The 22613-nt window shown below is 41.3% G+C and overlaps 1 protein-coding gene across 6 annotated transcripts in view; it reads left to right on the forward strand.

Annotated features, from left to right (window-relative positions):
• Ice2 (interactor of little elongation complex ELL subunit 2) overlaps nucleotides 1-8345 on the forward strand; it is a 44022-nt gene extending 35677 nt beyond the window's left edge. Inside the window, exons 13-17 of one of the 6 annotated variants that reach the window (XR_001839240.3) lie at nucleotides 727-811; nucleotides 1916-1966; nucleotides 3438-3696; nucleotides 6532-6673; nucleotides 7325-7489. Coding sequence is in view for 5 of the 6 variants with exons in the window: in XM_006243402.5 (XP_006243464.1) it covers nucleotides 727-811; nucleotides 1916-1966; nucleotides 3438-3696; nucleotides 7325-7453 (524 nt within the window). In the remaining variant the exon portion in view is untranslated. Of the gene's footprint in view, nucleotides 1-726; nucleotides 812-1915; nucleotides 1967-3354; nucleotides 3404-3437; nucleotides 3697-6531; nucleotides 6674-7324 lie in introns of those variants that run through there. The other 5 variants (XM_006243402.5, NM_001191108.1, XM_063266186.1 and 2 more) reach the window with 5 other exon arrangements.
• Nucleotides 8346-22613: the final 14268 nt, after the last annotated feature.

The following is a 22613-nucleotide window of genomic DNA, read 5'->3' on the forward strand; positions in this document are numbered from 1 at the left end:
CAGGACCTCCTCTGTCATCACAGCACCTCTGTGTGTGCCTCTGCTTATTTTGTTTTAAAATGTGCATATTACTTTCTACAACAGAAATATCATTTTAAGAATATAATGTTTTGAATTTTGTGAATTGTAGATTTATTTCAAGCATGTAAGAAAAGACTTTGAATAGACTGCTTTACCCATAGAAACATTTATGATTGCTTTAATAAAAATAAGCTATGTTTTTATAATAAGTTTCATAATAGTGTGTCTTCGATACTTATGGAGCATACCAAGTCCATGGCTTTGATTTTTAATTGCTTGTTTACATGGTGAGCACATGCTTCTCTTTACAACTTCATGAAGATGCTGCTTTAGTGAGAGCCAGAAGCACCAGTGTCTGAGCAGAGTTTCCTCTTAGAGGTGTTGGGTAATAATTCTCTTTGGGGTGTATGGACAGGTGCCAACTTTTTTATATTTAACAAGTATTTTACCATGAAACATTCCATAATCTGTATATCTTTTTAAATTCAGGTTTACTTGATACCCAGTGAAATCTCTCTCTCTCCCTTTAAATACAAAGTCCTTTATAGTTAAACATCTTTATATAGAGAGAGCCTAGTTAACTTTTTTATATATATATACATACATATATATATACATACATATATATACATACATATATATATACATATATATATATATATCAACAACAACTTCTGTTTCTTTAAGTTTTATATTTTCTTTTAGGTCATATTGATGCGTTTACTTCAAAGCTTTTCATGCTAGAAGAAATCACCTCAGAAGAATTAAAAGAAAAACTTGCAGCACTCAAGTAAGGAAGTGCTTTGTGGTGGGCATTGGAAAAACTAAACTCATGCAATGTGATTGTGGCCTTTCCTTTACCTCTAAATAGTGATGGTGTTTGATTACTCTCTAGACCTTGAAGTCCCCTAACCCAGTATACTTTGTTTCCATCTGCAGAGAAACACACTGCTAACAACTGCTACTTTATGCAAAGGAAGCTAGAGCCCCAGAGTGTTCTGTAAAGTGTGGGGAAAACACACATTTTAGCCCTGTGTGGAGAAGGGGAGGATGAGACAGCCAAGGACTTTCAGCCCTCAGAATTATGTGACTGGTTGGACAGTCTGACTTCTGAAATTTCTCCATTATACTAAATGTTAAACATTAGAAGTAAGTTAGTGGTCCTCAGAACTCGGAGTGCCTCACTGTGAGGGAAAAGCTTGTGCAGATGATCTCATTTTATCACACAAGTTGGCAGGAAAGGCTGTGGTAGCATCGTGGCCATTTCATATACAGAGAAGTTGGGACTGAGAGTGGTTCATTCCATCAGTGATAAAGTCACCACTGTTAACTGCCAAGCTCCACTTGACTTGACACAGATTTGTGAAGGAACAGTCACACTTGAACCCTGCTTACACAAAAGTCCACTCTCTAAGAACACACAAAGAACACAAAAGTCTTTCAGTATATAACTAACCCTTTGCCTCACTTCTCTCAGTGAAAAAAACTTTTTAAAGAGAAATAATAGTGGAAATACTATTGTATGTAGATGAGGCACCAAATAGTTAAAATGTTATGTTTGCTTTCCTTTGGCTGGTCTGACCCCACTCTGTCATCACACATCAATAGTCAGTTTTCTTGGCAACTGACTCTATATTTTTATTTTATTTGGATATTTTTATATTATATGATTATAACTGCTCTAACACAAAATACTTCATGAACATGAAAGGAAATTAAGGAATGTATGTGTCTCACCCCGACATTATCTACTTGCTGGTCCTTGTTTGGCATTAGTAGCCTGCTGCTGCCTTTGGCTGTGAGCAATAGGCCACATGTGTTGTTAGTGAGGTTATATTTACTAGGTTTATTTGTTTCAGTTTAATTTCACATCAGTTTCTCTTCCATTTAATAGGATTTCAAGTTTATTTAACATTCTCCAGCACATTTTAAAGAAATTATGTAGGTAAGTACTTTGGGGTATTTGCATAGATATTTTGATTTTCTTTGCTGGAAGTTATTAGAAGCTTTGATAATGTGCTGTTAGGAATAGATGAAAAAACTAGAAGTGTAAAAAGTATTTTATCAGAGTTGAAAATTAAAAATAGTAGTGAAAGATAACATGATAGTGTCTGGCTGTAATGAAATTGCAAGTGTGTTTTGTTTATATCTCTCTCTTTCTCTCTCTCTCTCTCTCTCTCCTCCCTCCCTCTTCTCTCTTTCTTATACACATCATCCACATGTGCACGCGCACGCGCGCACACACACACACACACACACACACACACACACACAGAGTATCTTGCTGTATAGCCTAGTTTGACCTCAAACTGTCAATCTTCTAAGATACATGAGTTTCATTGATTAGAATCTCAATATTTGAAATGTTATTTATTCTTTCTACCAAATAGTCATTTGCTTCCTCATACAAAAGTGATGAGAGAGGGAAAAGCCTCCCTAGAAGCTAAGAATAATTCTCTGACCTCCTTTGTCAGCACTAGTTACTTTGAGATTTAAGAGTTGGTGAGAATGCAGCTCATTGTGTCTGTGGGCATCATCTCTGTGTAACTAAAGCTGCTCATCTTCATTTAGTACTGCTGGGGAACTGTTCTCTTCGGCTCTTTCACCTACAAGCTGTGTGTTCTCAAAAAAACATAGCCCACTACCCATGCACCTTTTGCTCTTTTTGGTGATACATTGAGTCCCTTGAAGCCTTCCAAAAAGCAAAGAAAATGTAGTAGATTGGCCATCATCAATCTTTGTGTTAATACAGGGTCGTGATTGAGGTTCTGACTTGTGTGCAGATCTAAAAGCCAGATCTGTATTGAACCCCACTCTTTGCAGAACTGTGGACAAATTGCTTAGCATCTCTCATATTAGTTTATGCCCAATTGGAGTTAATCTCAGAAGCTTATGTGGAGGAGTTAATATGGAGGTGGGTGGGGTAGTATAGCAGGTAGCTCATTAACACATAAGCCTGCCATGGTCCTACATCTTCCCTGCATGTTTCCTTGCCTGTTTCTGACACCTTTGAATCCTGGACATGTCACATTCACTTTTGTGTCTCTATTCTCTTTGCTATTAGAAACAATGTGAGTAATAGTGTGAATGAATGAAAATATGGTTGGAGTATATCATGGATTAGAGAGGTAGATAGATTGTTCATCCATTAAATGACTGACATTTTCAGATTGCTGAAATGGTAAAAAGGAAATGGCCAGATATTTTGAATTTCAGAATAAAAACTTTGATTAGTTGCCTGAAGTGTATAAAGCAATTTTAAAGGCTTCTGAAACCTTTACTTTTTGCTAGTCCTGAAATACTTTCCAAAATGGCGTTCTCTTCCTGTGGCAGCTCAGTTTTGCTCTGTGGGGTTAGGAGAACATGATGAGATTGACACCATAAGCCTGTAAGTTGAATCTCAGTGTTGGATGCAGCTTGCAGGAAGGGTCCTACTTGCTGTCTCACGCAGCAGAAGATTCTTCACTCCTGATCTACAAGACCTCAGATGGAAAAGTTACTAGAACAGCGTATAATTTGCATAAGGCACATTGTGACCTTCCTGGTGTACCCTCCAGTCTCTCGGTTCCTTGGGTCCCATTAGATCCCAGTTACCTGTTACCATATCACATCCATCATGGACGAATACCTTGTACTTTTCCACCTAAATCACTGCGCCCTGCAGCACAACCAAAGGTAAGATTTGTTTTACAATTGCATATTCTATTCTCTCTTGCTATATGTGTGCATGCATGAGGCATCCAAGAGTTCAGTGCCTGAGTCTGCCCAAAGCAAACTTGTATTTTCTTAGTTACTCTCTCTCTCTCTCTCTCTCTCTCTCTCTATATATATATATATATATATATATATATATATATATCCTCTTCCATTCAACAACTGAGACAATTTGCAAGAGTCCATATAATAAAATTATGATATAATAAAAAATTAATTAGTAAGATAAAGAAATACTTAAAAGCAAGTATTAGTAATTAGTGAGCAAAATGGCTTATTAAAAATACAGTAAAATATTAAGAGCTAAGTTTTATGCTAAGTATTTTATGAATTAATATTTCTTAGGGCTTATTGAATTATTATTAATGTTATACTCATTATAAAACCCTTCTAGAAATATCAGTTGAGTAGCCTTTTTAACCTAGAGTTTGAAGATGCAGCTGCAGTCACTCTCTACACTGTCCCTACCATGCCACCCATTCCTTGTCCTGTCACCAGTTCAGTTTTAAACATAGTCACAGGAAGGACACTGCTGTCTGCAAATGAATCCCAGTGTCCAGTAAGCACAAATCCAGTGCGTTTCCCCATCAGATGTTGCTAAATACCTTCTAGTCAGATTACTGAGTTCTTTCACCTCTTCTGGTTCCCTGGGAGCTCACATAGAGCTCACATGTGTGTCTTGTGAACAGTCTTCTTTTTCCCTTTTTCTGTTATGCCCAGTTAGTCTGTGAAAGTCCCCAACTACTTTTGAGAAAATAGCTTTGCTACAATTGCCAAGAGCTTTTTAATTGTTAATGTTGTTTGTATTGTTCACATTGGATGGGGTTGTGTATGCTCCTCAGTTCTCCACCCGAAGTCACCATTTGAGAAGATCTGTCAGTATTTTGGAGCATGCCAAGTAGCCATTCCACCTCATTCCTAGTGAGCTTTCACGAGAAAGTAGAATGTGCTAAACTGGGTGAGAAAATGAGAGCATGGAGAAAGTTAGTTATCACTGTGTTTTTCTTCGGTCTTGTGACTGTTTTCATTTATAAATACTCTAAGTAGTGATTTTTATAATCTAAGGAAATTTCTTAAGTACTTAAAAATAATAATTGGAAAAATGTTTTTGAAAACCTATATTCTAAAAAGACAATTTTCTTTTAATTTAGAAACACTAATTATAGTCTGCCAACTATAACATATAATTCTGTATGGGGGTGTTTGATTCCTTTTTGGTGAAAATGAGCAATGTAATACCTTAGAACTGAGCAACTTTAAGTTGAAGAAAACTTTTTTTTCTTTGTTTTTAAGACAGGGTTTCTCTGTGTAGCCCTGGCTGTCCTGGAACTCACCCTTTAGACCAGGCTGCCTCAAACTCTGAGATCTGCCTGCCTCTGCCTCCTGAATGAAGAAAATATTGTTATACAAGGTGGTTTTTAAAAGAAGTGAGTGTACAGACTAACAATAACTATTGAACCAACCATTCTAACTACATTCTAACTATTCAGCCATGTGTGCTACTGGGCAGTGTCCTGTACAGGAACAGATGCTCTTGAGATTTTCTGGGACCAGACTGTTGCATAGCCCAGCACTGGGGACGTGGACAGTTAGATAGCTAATGTTCCATCGTTGTGTTTTGAAAGTCAACAGAACCCCTCCCATCACAACTAGTCTATAGTAAATGCATGTGTGTATCCCGTGGACACACTGTTCTTTTCTTTCTCTGTTATGCAGTCAGTAAGTGTCCTGAAGCCCTTTTAAGAAACAGCTTTTCCTACAAATACTGAGGACTTCTTAGTTGTTTATTTTATCCTTGTTGGGTTTTGATGTTCACATTGCATAGGATTGTGTATACTGTGCAGTTCTCCACCCTGATTTCACCTCTCCACCTTCCTAGCCAGGCCATAGAAATGGGACTTTAATAATTTCAACCAAGCTAAGCACCTGTAGGCTTCTAGTTTTAGCATATACATAGAAAGATCTGAGCTTTCTGAAAACTGGAAAGTCAGAACCTGTGTGAAACACTTGTCTGCATCCCCTTCTAGTGTAGCCTTGCCTTAGTCTGATTGTCCATCCCTACTGCTCTCGAATCAGGTGTTTATCCTTGGACAGGGTTTGCAGCCCTGAACTACTGTGAGGCATGTTCCAGTAGACCTGCATCTGCCATCTACACCAGGCAAGAGTTGGACTGCAGAGTCCCATCTGCTCCCCTTTCACCACTATAGGTTCTGTAACAGACATTTACTGAACACACACAGTTTTCAGAATGTTTACCTTCCTCAAAAACCCAATTAGTGAGTACCTTCAGGAAAAATGCCTGCTGAGTGGGCAAATGACAGGCATCTTGAGAATCAGCACTTACCAGTCGATTGTATTGCTAGACATGAGCGTCAGAGACCAACAGACACACTGGCTGACTAAAGCGCTCAGGTCTGCCCCATTTCTAGTCATATAATTTAAAAAGAAACCAAAAAAGCTTGGGAAAGAAAAAGTAGAGACACTAGATTTTAGTACATTTTTTCCTAAGGTTTATTTATTTCATGTATGAGTACACTGTAGCTGTCTTCAGACACACCAGAAGAGGGCATCAGATCCCCATTGCAGATGGTTGTGAGCCACCATGTGGTTGCTGGGATTTGAACTCAGGACCTCTGGAAAAGCAGTCAGTGCTCTTAACCACTGAGCCATCATCTCTCCAGCCCTGTAGGTTTTGGTGCATTCTTAGTGAACCTCAGTGCTGGCGTTATGTTCATTAGGCTAGACTGTGGGGAGTGGATTTGAATGTATGTATCATACTCTCCCTCCAATCTGCAGGATTGACTGCATGGGATGTACAGAAACACTGCTGGTGCAAGGTGGCAAGGGGAATCTGAGGCAGATACAGGCAGCTTTGTGGAAATGGTTGCAGCCTATATACAGCTTTGGTCCTGTGTGAGGCCTCTAATTGATCAGGAAGGTAATAGTATTTCCAAGTCTTCTCTTTAGGCAGGACTCTGGTCCTGGGATGGGTGCAAGTTGGAGCAGGCATGAAGAGGAGCTAGGGTCCTCTCACCTCTGCCATCCCCGCTTCCCTTCCAGGCCTTTTCCTCCCCGTTCTGTTGGCGTCCTCTTCCCCTTCCACCTCCAGTTTTCTCCTTCTCCAGTTTCTCCCCTTCTTTCCTTTCATATTTTTATTCCTTCTTCTTTAGACTCCGTCTCTTCTTCCACTGACTTTCCTTATCTTCCTGCCTTGCTCTCTGTCCTCACTTTTCTTTCCATCCCTTTGTATTTCCTTTTCCTGTCCTCACTTTCTCCTTCCTCCCTTGCCCTTCTACAGAATTGCAGTTTTTCAAAAGGCCTAACCTTTTCCACTTTCTAATTTCACATCTCAGCATCTTGCAAACGTAACAGCAGTTTATAGCTGAGCTTTTTTCCTCATTGTTACTAGAAGTTTAACGTTTTAAAAACTGGGTCAGATTAAAACTTCTTAAGTTAACCATGCGGCTGGGACTTAAAAATTTACAAAAGGTCATTCCCAAGTTGAGAGTCTGTGTAAATGAGCAGAGTGGGTCGTGTGCAGGCGAGTTGTGAATGTATTAAGTTATTCTGCTCTTGCTTCGTCCCTTAGGTTGGTGCGACAAGAATGCCTACCCGGAACCACAGGAATCCAGTTTCCAGGGAAACCAAAAGCAGTTGCCTGCCTGTTCAGCAAGTTGAAAATGAAGGAGTGGCTCAGAATAAAAGGAAAATAATGTAAGGGCTGGACCACCGAAAGTAAAGTTTCAGAAAACTCAGTTATAACAGTGTTTAATGTTGAACTTTAAGGGAAACATGCCCAAAAGACCGGCTAGCAAGAATGTTTCTCCTCGCTATCCTGGAGTTCTTACAAAGTGCCTTGGAAACCTACTGACTGCGGGAAGAGCAGTGACAGCAGAAGTTAGTCACTCCTCAGCTCTGGTGCATGGAGAATCTAGAATGCTCCATTGGCAAGGTAGCAAACTGAATAAGAAAAATATTTTTATAGCATTCTTTTCTAAAATCATAGGTAGGAAAATCACTTGCTATTTTAGGAACAGTCATATATTATATTATCAATTTGATTATATTGCTACTCAAATGAGACTGGCCTAAACAGTTAAATATCGCCAATGTTAGAGACAGCTGTGTGCATTGCTTATGACCCATTTTTGTCAGTAGTAAAACTGCTGTTGATGTGTTTGAAAACCTGTTGAAATTCCTTTGTGGACACCAGAAATGAAAACAAGAAAAATTCTCATCTCTGAAAAGTGGCAAATTAATATTTTCCTGCTAGGCAACCATCCTTGTGTTTTATACAAACATAAAGCGTTCTGTGGTGTGACAGCTTTGGTGACAGCATCTCTACTGCTTTGTACAAATCCCATGTAAATGTGGTGAAACACTTCAAAAGCAGAGACAGCATGAGGATGCAGGCATTCCAGGGAATACACTCCATCATTCTATCAGACATGCTGAAGGTGCCATTAAGCCTAGGATTTTATCTTTTTTTTTTATGTTAATTCAGAAAGCAGCATCAGCAGTGAGGTGTGACCAGTTTGGATTTGAGGGGACAGATAGACTTACTATTTGTTACCTGTTTTTTAATAAACACTAAAAGCATCAGAAATGTATTTGTCATCTCAGAAATACAAGCTTTGTCTTCATTCTTCATATACAATTTTCATGGTTTTTTGGGGAGAGAGAGAGAGAGTGTGTGTGTGTGTTTTCCATGTTAATATAAAAGGTTATACCCAAAAATTGGAGTCTAGAGAAGTGACTTATTGCAGAGGTTCCAAGTCTGATTGTTGTTGTAAAAATATAAAAATAAAAAGTAAATGTTGGTCTTTTACCCGCTGGGTCTTCTCCTCGGTGCCCCAAGATATCTGCTAGATGTCTTGGCCGAAACACAGCCCAGCCACATACTTTGCTACACTCAAACCCTCACATAAAAGAACACACAACACAATAATCTTTGACCCAGTTGGTAAGATATAATTGCCCACTTAAACATACAAAGCCTGGTACCATCCATCCCTTAGGAACATTGATAACAACCTGTAAATACACGGAGCGGAATCTTAACGTCACCTGCCATGGCTTCTCACCCTCTCTCTGTCTCCTCCTCCTCCTTCAAACTTCTCTCCTGCCCATCCATCCTTCCTTCTCCTCCAGTGACAGGCCTCCTTCTATCCTGTACCTGCCCCTCACCTGTATTTTATAAATTCAATGGGGAGAAGGTTCTGTTGAAGTCACCTGATTCCTGAGAATGTGACTAGGCAGCTGTCCTAGGGGCAGTGGAATTAGCATCAAATTACAGATAACTTCAGGGCAAACCACCACATCTGATTCTCAATCACTTGGGTGCGCACAACCCTCTGTAACTCTAGTTCCAGGGGATCAGATGACCTATATTCTGCCCTCGGTGGGCTCTGCATGTATGTGGTACAATTATATACATACAAACAAAACATTCATACACATAAAATTTTCTTAATTTGAAAAAAAGGAAAACCGAAAATCCTCAAAAATAACTTAAGTTGAAATTCTTAGCTTCTACTATCAAGTTCTCTTTACAGTTATTCTCTGGAAGGCTGGCTACCTGAATTATTAGTACATACAGATTTTCATGTTGATTTTCTGAGATGGGTTCTGTACATAGCCCTGGCTATCCTGGAACTCTGCCTCCTGAGTGCTGGGATTAAAAGTTTGTATAACACATCCAATTACTGTATAATTTTTTTAAAAAAATATGAGTGTACTGTAGCTGTCCTCAGACACACCAGAGGAGGGCATCGGATCCCATTACCGATGGTTGTGAGCCACCATGTGGTTGCTGGGAATTGAACTCAGGACCTGTGGAAGAGCACTCAATACTCTCAACTACTTTGCCATCTCTCCAGCCCCTTAACTGTACAAATTTTACAGTTCACTTAATGTACTGATGTACATTAATATACATTTAATTTAATGTATCATTTGCTCAACCTACCACTCTCCTTTTAAATCATTTCACCTTCCCCCTAAACTCTGTGACATGTGCAAATTCAGAACTATTCTCGTGGTGACTCATTTGACTTTCAGCCTAGGTGTGACAGTGGAGGAGCTCTTGGAAAGTAGTTCTCTTCTGAAGACGGACCGTGCTTGCTGCAGTCTGCATGTCAGAGGCTTCCGCTTCAACCAAAGCTCTAGGCAGCTCAGATCAAGTAGAGCTGACTTTCCACTTGTGCTTAGCAAAGGCTCTTTTTAAACACATATTTAGTGTCTGTTCTGCATTGCTACAAATACGAAGGGATTTGTAAGCTAGGAAATAATGTTGATGATACTATAGCAACATTTGTATCGTTTTTTTATTTTATTTTTTTTTTTCAGCCAAGCTGGGGAGTTATGGTCGAGTATACACCTGTCATGCCTGTAACCAAAAGCTCTATCTAAATGAGATTTTACAATACCATGAACCTAAACCTGGCTAGTTTATTCTTCTATGTGAAAGTATACTTTTTATAAAGTCTTAGAAAACGAGTTCAAGAATTCAACTACAGCTTTATGTCATGAAACGTCTACTAAATCTCCATTATTGTCCTCTTGTTACATTCAGACCTCACAATATTGTTCACTTCACAGTAGACAATAAGCTCTTGAGGGACAGAAGAGTATTTGTTCATCATTAGATAACACATTAGTATAGTATAGTATAGTACTGTACAGTACAGTTACCATGCTCAGTAGATACATGTTTCATTCAGGAATGAATAAACAGATATCAAGAATAGGTGATGGCTATATGAGCCCCTGCCCCAAATCAGATTTTTCTTTTCCTTGTAGGTGTACATTCTAGTAGAATTTGTGTGGTGAATGCTCTGATAAAGTACGTGTTAAAAGTCATCCTAGACGGGGGCATAGAGCTCAGCGGTAGAGAGCTGGCCTAGTACACATGACAAGAGCCTGAGTTCCATTCTTACAACTACAAAAGGAAGAAAAAGACATACACGCAACCAAGTTTCTGAAATAAAGCCTCAGCTGATTGGTGTGTGTGTGTGGGTGTGGGTAGTGGTGGTGGTGGTGGTGGTGGTGGTGGTGGTGGTGGTGGTGGTGGTGGTGGTGGTGTTTTTAATGAGTAGGAATTAGAAAAGGAAAGCTGCAGAATATGGAAAGGTCAAAGTTGGCTGAAACCAGGCTGTGAACATGGAGATGACTGAGGAAACTATGGCTCAGACACTGGGATCCTACCCCACACAACTTGCAAGCCTGTAGTGAACTTAACAAAATAAACAGTGTAATCAGGTCTGGACAGGGCTCTTGTCAGCTTTTGTATCCAGAGTGCGTTGGTGAAAGGTTGGGTATTATGAGGTACTGTTTGGAAGCGGGAAAGGTTCAGAACTGATAAGTCGGCACTGTCAATAAGCTACAGCTTACCTAGAAGCATCTGTAGTGCTGGGAGAGATGGTGCTGATCACTGGGAAAGGCAAAGTGTGGTTAGGCAAGAAAGCACACTGCAAGTATTTGCTTTAATCATTTCTACTCCCTGGATTCTGGCTTTGGATACTATGGTTGTACTTGGTTACCTAATACAACATGTTTAAATGACAAATACTGTCTCATAGTCACAATGAGCTGGAGTCCAGGTGCAGCCCAGCTTACCTGCCCCAAGCTCAAGGACTGTAATTGCAGTCATGCCGTTGAATGGAGACATCCACTTCCTCCAAGCCAAGGGTCACACAGATGTATGTAGCTGGAAGGCATACATACACACACGTATGTACATCTGTTGCTGGCAGTAAGCCATGGGCCCTTTTTGCCTGGACTGCTGTGTAGCATTGCCTAAATGTCTTCATGACACAGAAGCCTGCATACCCTAGCATTAGCAGCCCTAGAAAGGAGCAACAGGAAGTGATAGTGTCTCAGAAATTAAGCACTGACTTCTGCCATATTCTTCTGGTTAGAAACAAGTCACTAAGCCCAGTCTTGAAGAGAGGAGAGCAATATGCAAAGGCTACATAACTATTTACATAATGTTTATTAAGAAATTTCACACAGTGTGTTTTGATCATATTCATTCCCCCTTCCCCAGCTCTTTCTGGATCTACTCCATGTCCCTTCCTACTCAACTTTGGATTGTTTCTTGTTTGTTTTTGTTTATAAACACACTGACTCAAATTTGGCTGTCCAGATACTCTTAGTTACAAGCCCTACTCTGGAGCATGGTCAACTTACCAGGAGTCACACCTTAAAGAAAACTGACTCCCTCTCCCAGCGGCTATCAGTTGTCAATAGCATTATAATCGTTTTAGGGAGAGGACTCCATTCTCACCTTCCCTCTTCTCTGCTGAGATCTGTCTGACTTGAGCTTCAGACTATGACAATCACTGAAAGTCACGTGTGCATCTATCATTGTGTCTCAAAAGTGCTGTTTCCTTTCGGTTATCCACCGTTCTGGCTCTTAAAATCCTCTACCCCTTCTCCCATGAAGATCCTTGAGCCGTGTGGGGATGGGTGTGATTTAGGCATCCCGTTTAGGAACAAGCAATCCCCATTCTCTTCTTCTCTGTTTATGGCCATCTGCTACAGGAAGTGGCTTCTCTGATGAGGATCTAAAGGTGCACTGATCTATGGCTAGAGCAGAAAGCCATTATGAATCTTTTTAATACTGTGTTCCTTTAGCAGACTAATGGAGGATTCTCCTCTGGGGTCTATGACCTAGCTAGTCACAGGTTCTTGGCCCTATTAACAGTGGCAGATATGGGTTCTGTCTCACAGAGTGGGACTTAAAGCCAATGATTATTTCTATACCATTTATGCCACTATTGCACCGGTGGCCATAATGAAGCTCACAGGTCTATCTTTAAGCGGCCATACATGCCATGTTCACATTTAGGGGTGTAAAGGAGACAGTACATGGGGAAAAAAGAAACTTTTTAAAAGGAACTGTCTCAGCCCCTGGAAGGCTAAGGTTAACCTGGGCTACACGACAAGACCCTGGTTCAAAAGATGTCAGTTACTATCAACACATTAAACTGAGGTAGAAATGACTTGTACCTTAAAGACTTGAATGTAAGCTAGAAGGCATCAATACAGATTTCAGAGTCACTGGTGTATCCGTGGTGATTGAAATCAGAGCAAATGGCAAGATGGATCAGCAGAAATGAATAAGAAAAAGGCTATCAGGGGAAACTGGACATTTTGATTTGATGGCCAGAAAATGCCCAGAGAGTGGTGGGGGCAAAAAAGGACACAGGGCTAGCTAAAAAGGAGTCCCAGGTCCAAGAAAATTTAAACTTTAAAAGACTATAGTAATCATCTGCAATCCTCTGAGTAAACTAGTAATTCAAGAGTCCAGACTGATCATAAATGAGTAAACAAACAGGAGGGAGCTGTTCAGTTCTATAGAAGGCCAAACAGCAGATGGAATGATGGAGTTAGAAGAATCACCCAGTTATAACTGCTAAAGTAACAACTATTTAGCAGTCACCAGATGTTAAAGTTAAGAGTGTTTTGATGCTAAATAGGAACAATTACATAGTCTTATTTAAAGAATCACCCTGAAAATTGTTATTATTTGGTGAATATGATGTTTATTAATTTACTTAGAATTGAAGAAACATGTCAGAAACTGTCCTAAGACAAAAGGTAGCCACTAATAAGATTCAGGAATACAACAGTTAACACCAGGAGGAAGAACAGTGTCAGTAATGTGGGATCTTCACGTTCATCGTGGAGAGACACCCAGAGAACCCAAACCAGAGACAGTCTACAAAGCAAGTGGTTGGAGATTTCCAAGAATACCATCTTTTCTACGAAAGACAGAGGAAGGCTACCGAGTTGTTCCTGATTGTAGACACTAGCTAACTGACTCATGACCATGGTTTGGACTTGGTTCCTGGTCAAGTGGAGGGTATCATCAGAGCGGCATACCTTGGCACACGTGGGCTAGTGAGTACTGGTAGATGAAGGCTAATCTTGTTTTAACCTTGCAAGGCCAGAGAATGGCCATACTTGGGAAGTAAATGCCTGTGTGTATATTGATATGAGATATGATGTCTAACTTATTTACAGTTGAAAGACTTAGATGTGGAAAGGGCAGTAGGGAGCTGTGATATTGAGTACACAAGAGCAATGTATATATTTATATGTATTTCTGCAATGTCATGAATTTAGGGTTATTACAGAGTAAATCTTTTTGAAAGGTACTATTTGCATTATCATGGAATTCAGGGAAAATAAAGACTAAGTAAGAGTGTTATTAGACTCAGCCCTTCTCAGATTCCTTGATGTGAAATAGCCAGCCGTACAAGGGAGTGGTGAGAAAGGAAACCATGGAGAGTAGAAAGGCCCTGAGCAGAATGTGGAAAGGTAAGTCAGTAACCAGGAAGAGTACCTAGGGAAAGGGTATTTTGATTTTAGAATAGTGTGAACTTATATTTTTAGACACAGTTTTACAATACTAATTTAACATTAGCCTAACTCAATGGATTCAGTCAGCCTGTGCTACACAGTGGGACCCTGTCTCCAAGGAAAGAGACAGAGCAAAAGTAAAAATTCAGGTTAGAGTCAACAATTTGAAAGATAACATACTTTGAAATCTCTTGAAGACACTTTCCCAGTTGCAAAACTTGTCTGAACTTGAATACATAGCCTCTGCTTCTTCATGTAATACCACCACCAAGGGCTAAAAACTTGTCTGCAGTCCTTAGAATGCCAAGAAGGCATCTATTCCAGTCACCACTGACACAGAAGCTTCTCCAGTGACAGTGTGTGTGTGCAGACCAGCCTTTGCACAGTTCCACATCTGACATAAACTGCTGAAACAGACTTGAAGTTGTAACCTTTTTCCCATTCTGCCTATTAGCTATGATTCCAATAAACAAAGACAATGTTGTGTCCACTGCCAGTTTTACTGCCTCTGTAATTCATGAGACAATATTTACCTTTGTCTCTGAGGGTAACAGAAAGTGAGAAAGGGCTAATCAGTGGGCACAGAGTGTTTCTTGGGTAGTAGAAACAAGCCCCAAAGTGCTGCTGCCCTGCAGAGGCACAACAGGAAAATATATGGTACTATTCTATTTCAACAAGTTCAAACCAAGATCGAAACTTAAACGGAGAACGCTTAAGGAGGCAGATATGCTCACCCAATTTGAGCATTACATGATGTGTCATGATTTAAAACATGAGGTGTTTTAATTACATATGAGTTTAATGTGTCGATTAAAAACATCATTTGGGAAGCTCTGAGGAATGTATCTTCAATAGTAGAGGCTAGGATGTAAATGGATTCAGGTTAAGTGATGGCTTTAAGATCTGTTTGTTTTATTGGGCGACAGAGTTAACACTCCTGTACAACTGAGACAAATGCATTGGGACTAATGAGATGACTACATGGTTAAGAGCTCTGGCTACTCAACCAGAGACTCAGGTTCAATTTCCAGCTCTAACACGGCAGTTCACAAATGTCTTTAGCTCCAGTTCAAGGATACGGACCCGCCCCCTTCTTCTGACTTCCAAAAGCACTGTGTGTTGCATGCACACGGTACACAGCCATGCAGGCAAAACGACCTGCATAAAAATAAAAGGTTCTTTTTAAATATAGTGTGTTTTACATCTAGTTTGTATATTGTAAAATCCGTCTTTTATTATGTCTAGGGCCTCAAAATATTGCAAACACATTGACCATAGTGCAAAGTGACACAACAGAATGCATTGTGCAAGTATATCTGCCCTCTGCCCTACCACAAGTGATGAGAATTCTAACTCCCCAGTGCCTTCGCAAGCAGATGACAGTTCTTTCGTCCAGCTCCAACCTACAATCTCATTCAGTTGCACAATGAGTTAGTGGCTTCCGAGTACAGTAAGAGTGCTGAAGGAAGTTGTGAAATCACAGAGCATTAGACTTGACCGTCTTTGTGTCCCAGTGTGTGCGGGAGGGATCGAGGGAGGGGCAGGCTAATAGAGTGCTCGGTCGGTCAGTCCCTAATTCAGTTTGGCTCTTTTTAATGCTACACCCTAGTGCCTGGAAACTTTTACTCATAAGGAGCCAGCACTGTGTAACTTAGTAAGTGCCTGGGGCCAAAATGTCATTCTGTATCCAGGGGAGTGCTGAGTTTGCTGACAGGAAGGCTTCTGCCTCCTGCAGCCAATGCTACAGCTAATTCTTATCTAGCAGGCTAGGACTGTCAGCTACAACTTTGAGGAGTTAAGAAATGTGAGAGGGTAAGCTTTGAGGTAGCCAACTCTGTGTATGTGTGTGTGTGTGTGTGTGTGTGTGTGTGTGTGTGTGTGTGTGTGTGTGTGTGTGTAAAAGCCAGAGGTCAAGTGTGTGTGGTGTGGGGGTGGGTATAAAAGCCAGAGGTCAACCTTCAGTATCTTTTTTAGTTTTTCTCCACCTTGTTTTCCAGACAGGGTCTCTTTCTATGTCTGGAACTCTATGGATCAACTAGTCTAACAAGACCCAGAGATCTGTCTGTCCCTACTCCTTTAGTGCTGGGATTCCAAGTTTACCACTATGCCCAGCCTTTTTAAGTGGGTTGTAAGGAGTTGCACAGCATGAATTTTACCAAATGAGCCCTCTCCCATCCTTCCAGAGCTAGTGATTGTTGCAAGAGGGAATGGCAAAGAAGTGGTTGGGACGAGCACTGAGGTTGACTCTCAACCCTACCAATGGATATGACCCATCCCTTCTCTCTTCGAGCCTGGGTCTTCTCATCTCTAAAGTCCTCATGCATTTCAGTATATCCCACAGGCTAGTCACTTAATACTTAATTTATTGAGTAGTAACTTAATAAATAATGGATAGAAATTTTTCCTTTTAGGTGGCAAGTCACTGTAGATGTGAAATGTCAGATTGGATCGATGAGGGGTATACTACCATTGGAACTAAACTTTGAAAGGAGTTTTGGACATTTCAAGCTGGTGGATAAAGGGCAACACTGCAGAGAAACACGAACAACCATGAGCTGCTGGAATAGCAGGTCACCCAGTGGGTGAAGTCCTCTCCATTGGGGAAGGAGAGGAGGAGCCAGACTACAGGATATGCTGTGGTGGGGGGACATTGTGGGGCATTCTGCCAACATGGGGGTTAATCAAAAGCTTTTCATGGGACTTGGAGGTAGAGTAGGCAGCAAAGCTGACCTTCTCTAAAAAGATTCATTGTACAAGAGATGGGGGACAGGTTGGGAATGAAGGAAGTCTGAGGACTGTATTGGGAAGCTACCTTTTGATGTAAACCCAAGGGCACAGTGAAAACTCTTCCCCAGGCAAGCCAACCACCTATGTCTTTGGTGCCAACCAAACCTTCCATAACTATTGGAATGCACCCATGACATGGCTTGAGGTTCAGTGGTAGATGTACTAGAGATAGATAAGTAAGTCATAGTGTGGTGAGTTCTACAGCTTCCCTATGAAGACATCAGATGTCTGTGATTACTTGAGAGCATAGAGCTAAATAAAGTACAGGTTTCTTTCCACACTTTCTCTATGGAGAATTGAACTCCAAATGCATCATTTGAAGAAACTCTCACTCTGAAAAAAGACTGGTGACTTTCCAAGAAAGTCACTTAGGAAATAATAGCTCAGGGGTTGAACAGATGGCTCAGCAATTAAGAACAATTATTACTTTTTCAGAGGATCCAAGTTCGATTCCCAATACCATGTGATGGTTCACAACCATCTGTAATCCCAATTCCAGGAGATCCAACAGACATGCATGTTGTATACACACATGTACATAAGCAAGACATTCATACACACAAAAATAAATAAAAAATTTAAAAAAAACCTCATGTTTGAAAATGTATCTCAGATAAGAGAGTGCCCACCTAGCATGTAATCCTGGCTTGATTAAACATTGTGGCACATACCGATAACCCTAGCACTGAGAAGTTGAAGCAGGAGGATCAGAAGTTCAGGCTCATCCTTGGCTGTGTATTGAGCTCGGGGCTAGTCTGGATATGCGAAAGGTTTTGAACTACCCTCCTGCCTCTATTGAGACTACAAGTCTGTACCCCTATTCAGACCTTGGAGTGTTAGCTTTTAAGAGTCTTTCGTGATTGTGTCCTTACCCATAGCTATGGCACAACTGAAGAGTCCACCTCAGCCCTTGAATCTTTACCACATTATCCATCCCTCTCAACAAGTAAATTTTAAAATAGTATTGCTCTTTCTGAGTTATTTAGTGTATCAGCAAACTGTAAAAGCTTGATTGAGCTGACAGATCTCTACTTTGAACCTCATATCGAAATGATTAAATGTCTTTAAAATAAAAGCAATTCTGCTGCATGCATAAATGTCCTCAACTAAGGGCCTGGCCATGGCTTTGTATACCTTTAGCCCCAACTGGACAATTTTCTATCTTCTTGCTAATGTTTGCCCTCTTAGTCACCAGCCTTGGCTGAGAATGACCGTTAGCTTTTCCACAAAACTCTGCTCCAGTGACTAGGATTTGCTTGTGGCAAAAATACTTAAGCAGAGGAAGATAGTTTCACAATGGAGTGATTAATCATATCCCTGGTGACCAGTCTTGCCACCAGCCCTTGTTCTGGATGGGTTGTGTAAAAATAAACAGTCACACCTCTACCCGGCCACTTCCGGCCTGTCCAGAATATATGGGTGTGTATTCTATTTCCTCTTTGACTTTTAGGTTGTGCAATAACATCAAAGAACTCTGAGTAACTGAAGCATTGGTTCAGAAGGAGTGGCTCGCTTTTCTATAATGGCCAACTGTCTCTCACAGGGCTAGTCTTTTCCTCCTGTGTTCTCGGACACTTGTGTTTCTTTCCTGATGTTTGCCAACCTATAATTATTGCTTCCATGTTTCCTGTTGCCCAGCCTGTTGCCCAGTGCCTGACACTTAGTGGAGTCTAATGTTGCCCACAGTGGATGAACCCATCCTGGAAGTCAGTGGCAGTTATAACCAGATGGATCCTGGCAGCTTTGGGGGAGCACAGAGAATCAAAATGAAGAATGTTTTCATCTATTATAGGATAAGCTTTTTTTGCCTCAAATTTCATAGAAAAATATTTATAAAAATTTCTTTCCCTCTGTCCCTTCCTTCCTCTCTCCCTCCCTCTTCTCTCTCATCCTAACAGTTTTTCCAACTCTTTCCTTTTGGGCTGCATAGCCTGAGACAGGACTTGTGTCTTTGTCCCCACCCTAGTTGCTATAGCTGATGAATCATAGAAACCAGCGTCAGGAAAGACAAATGAGATCATCTGGCTAATCTCCAGATCAGGGAGTGGAGCACTGGATGAGGATGACCATGAAGAGAGAGAAAGATGCAGCTAGAGTCGAGTGAGCAGCTTGCCTTTGGCTTCTAGCACAATCCTGACTCCCACCCTCTTAGAAAGCAGTTAGGCACCCCCCACCCGCTCATGTCCTGGGAAAAGCAGATGCTGGCAAGCTGAGGGATAGTGATATCACCTGAGACCTGAGTCCAATCACCTGAGTAATAAAACTGGACTGTGACTCATTCTGTGACTGATTTAACAGTCTTAGAAACTTCGAGACTCAATCTTTGCAGAACTTTACTAACTTAGGAGTTTGTAAGGAACTTAGAGATAACCTAGGCCACAATGCATAGTTCCCAGATATTGAGAGATTAACATCGGGAAGGTAAGAAACCCCAGGTGTACCCAGGTCAGGAACACAGACCCGCCCTATTCCTCTGGGCACAGTATACGCCCTCCTGGGCTTTCCTTCACCTACCCCTTCTTCCTTTTCTTCCTTGTTCTCTCTTGGCTCTGTTTTCTGAAAAAATGGCAGAGGTGACTTTGTAACTAGCTGTCCACTCTAGATCTGACCACAGTCACTCTGCAATGAGCATCACAGAGCTGGAAAAGCCCCCCTTAGCCCACACACAGCCTGTCCTGACTTCCCTTCTGGCAGTTTCTCTGTTCGTTCACCTGTGCAGCCTTGATTTCATTTCCTGTTTCTGTTCTAACACCACCCCCCACCACCGTTAGATATTGTTAATGGATCATAGCGCCCTAGGCTTCCATCAGTGTCTGGCTGAGTTCTACCTCAGCTCCCTGCATCCTCTTACGGCCTAGTCCTTGTGCGTCAACTCTGGCCTTGTAAATAACATAATAAGACTTTACTCTTTCCTACTCTCCTTGTGCCTGTTGATGCTGATAGCCTGCGTCCCCACCGTATGTTCCTATCTCTAGCTGTCTACCCACATTCTCATCGGCATGTCACATATTATTAGAAATAAAGTGTGTCAAGAATGTTTAACAGCTCTCTGGTGTTACTTTTAATAATGCTGTGTCTGGCAGGCACAGTGGCATATGCCTTCAATCCAAGCACCTGGGAGGCAGAGGCAGGTGGATCTCTGTGAGTTCAATGCCAGCCTCAGCTACATAGTGAGTTCCCAGATAGCCAGGGCAATGTAGAGAGACTCTATCAGTGATGATGGTGGTGGTGATGATGATGATTGCGTTGTCCAGCTTCATTTGACTATAAAGAAATATTTCTTAATCACAGATACACATTTAAACACTCTAAAACATGTTGGGATCCTGTAGTCCAAAGAGTGTGAACTAAAGCATTAACTTCTTGTACACAGTCCTTGGTTTCCAATATATCGGGAATGCATTCCAGGGCTCCTCTTCCGTGGGTAACAAAATTTGAGGATGCTCAGATTTCCTTCTTTAAAATGACACAGGAGAACCATGAAGACAAGACCCAGAGACGGAGCAGCCTGGACCAAGTAAATGCAAAGTCATTGGGCAGGCATGGATGACAGATTTACATATGATTGTAGTGTGCTGTCCGATGGCTTCTCCTTTATACAGAGCACCTATCTCAACTAGCAATGGTCTGTGGTTCTCTGTTAGGAAGTCTAACTGATCAGTTAGCACTGAGCTCAGATCTTTGACCACACTAAGACACACCTAGCTTTGACCAAAGCATAGGGCCAGGTCATGCTGGTCAACTGGAGTTTAATGTCCTGCATGGCTGACGCTGTGTGATGTGCATGCAGTGTAGCCACTGTGGAAGGTGACATTCCCAGTCAGGGGTTTCTGGTTTCTGGCTGTAGACAATTGTGTGGTCACTAATGCAGCTCTAAGGCTCACCCCCAAATCTAAGGTTGGGGATCCCATTACTGATCCATAACCACATCAACCAACCTGGCAGTTCCAATGGGCAAAACAACATCAAAGGACCCAGTGATAGAAAATCTGGGGTTCGTTTCTCTGCCATATCTGATACCCATGACCGCAGAATGAGGTGGAAGGCTCTCAGTGCTGGGAAATGAATTCGAGAAACAGTAAGAATGATGTGAAGCCACTATATGATGTTGGTAGAGTCACCATTCTGCCACAGGAGCTGGGGACAGAAGCTTTTGGCATAAGCACAGTGTGTGAAGTTGTCAAAGCTGAGATCTTCCAGTCTTTGGTTCCTCAGAAACAAGGTCGCCATGGATTATGAAAACCTGGAGAAAGCCAGACAAGAGGAAATCCAAGAGGCTAGGGAACAGCCTGTGTAAAAACCGAAACCATTAGTTTTCCTTGCAGGGGCTAGCATGGACCCCATGACAGTGCCAGTTGACTAGCATCCAACTAGCCACTGCCTGTTCTGGCTCCTGCTGGAGTCACAGTCTCAGTACCATAAAAGGAGAGCCTGTCCTCCCCACCCTGCCTTACCTCAGCAGATGGTTTTGATGCTAGATTCCCTTGTTCAGTTAGTTATCTTTGTAAGATGGTGTTCTTGTGCTCCTGGGCTCCGTTCTGCTTCATCTTTGGCATTGAAGGCTGAGCAAAAACAAACTCAATAGCACTTGGACTTTATTCAATGCCATAACAGTTTGAAATGAAATGACAATAAAATTATATAAAATGACATGGTATCCGCACACTTTCCCATGTACTTTACAGATATGTGCAACCTGTAGCCCATAGAGAACTATGTGGCCCTGCCTGGAGAGCTTCCAATGTGGCCCAACATTTTCACACACTGTAGCATCCATCGTGTTGCAATGTGCAAAGGCTGGACACTCTTGCTTTTTAACCATCTTTATTGCTTATAAAATCGAATGGAAGGTGAGCGCCCTATAAGAAGTAGCCTTGGTTTGTTGTTTAGGGAATAGTGTACATGTTCAATACAGATGCGTGATCCATTTTCAAAGGTTTTCTGTGAGCAGATGTTTGAACACCTGGGTATGGAACCCATGTATGTGAAGGGTCGGTAATCTTCACTAACACAAGGGATGCTCTTTCTGGTTTGCACAGAAAATGAATCCGAGAAAGAGAAAGGCTAAGTATACTTGAAAAAAAAACTGATCTATTGATCTATTTGTTAGGCCAGTGTTTAATTATTCAAAGCACTTCCACTTAGAAAAAGATACGTGGCCTTTTCAATAAATAAATAAATAAATAAATAAATAAATGAAACCTGTTTCTGTGAATCAATGCTCACGTGTGTGTACAAGATCACTAGACCTAGACATAGCACACTGGTCACTGAGGATCTAGGTTTGAAGCTAAAGGAAAATAGGATGCTCCTTTTCTCACTCCAAGTTCCTGGGACCCACTAGAGTCCCTTTCAAGCACGTCAGCTGCTCAGCATGTGGAATTTCTTAGCCCACATTGGCCAGGGCCAGGGCTTTACAAAGAAGACCTTGCAGCTCTTAGTCTGAGAGTGAAGCCCAGCACACATGCATAGACAGCACCAGGAGATAAGATACAACACAAACAACTGTACCCCTCCCATAAATGTCATGCCACCACGTGTCCTGTTACATGTTTGTGCCCAGCACATATTTCTGTTCTTCGTAATCTCTCCATGTACACCCTGCCTTGATTGTTCAATCATAAATTACCAGTAGAGAGTCGACCTCAAGTGAGATTTGTGCCCTATACCCTCATCTTCTCAGTTCGCAGTGTTTTCTTTGTCATCAGAGACTGCTATGCTGT

This window comes from Rattus norvegicus, chromosome 8 (genome assembly GCF_036323735.1).
Source record: "Rattus norvegicus strain BN/NHsdMcwi chromosome 8, GRCr8, whole genome shotgun sequence".
Taxonomy (NCBI): domain Eukaryota; kingdom Metazoa; phylum Chordata; class Mammalia; order Rodentia; family Muridae; genus Rattus; species Rattus norvegicus.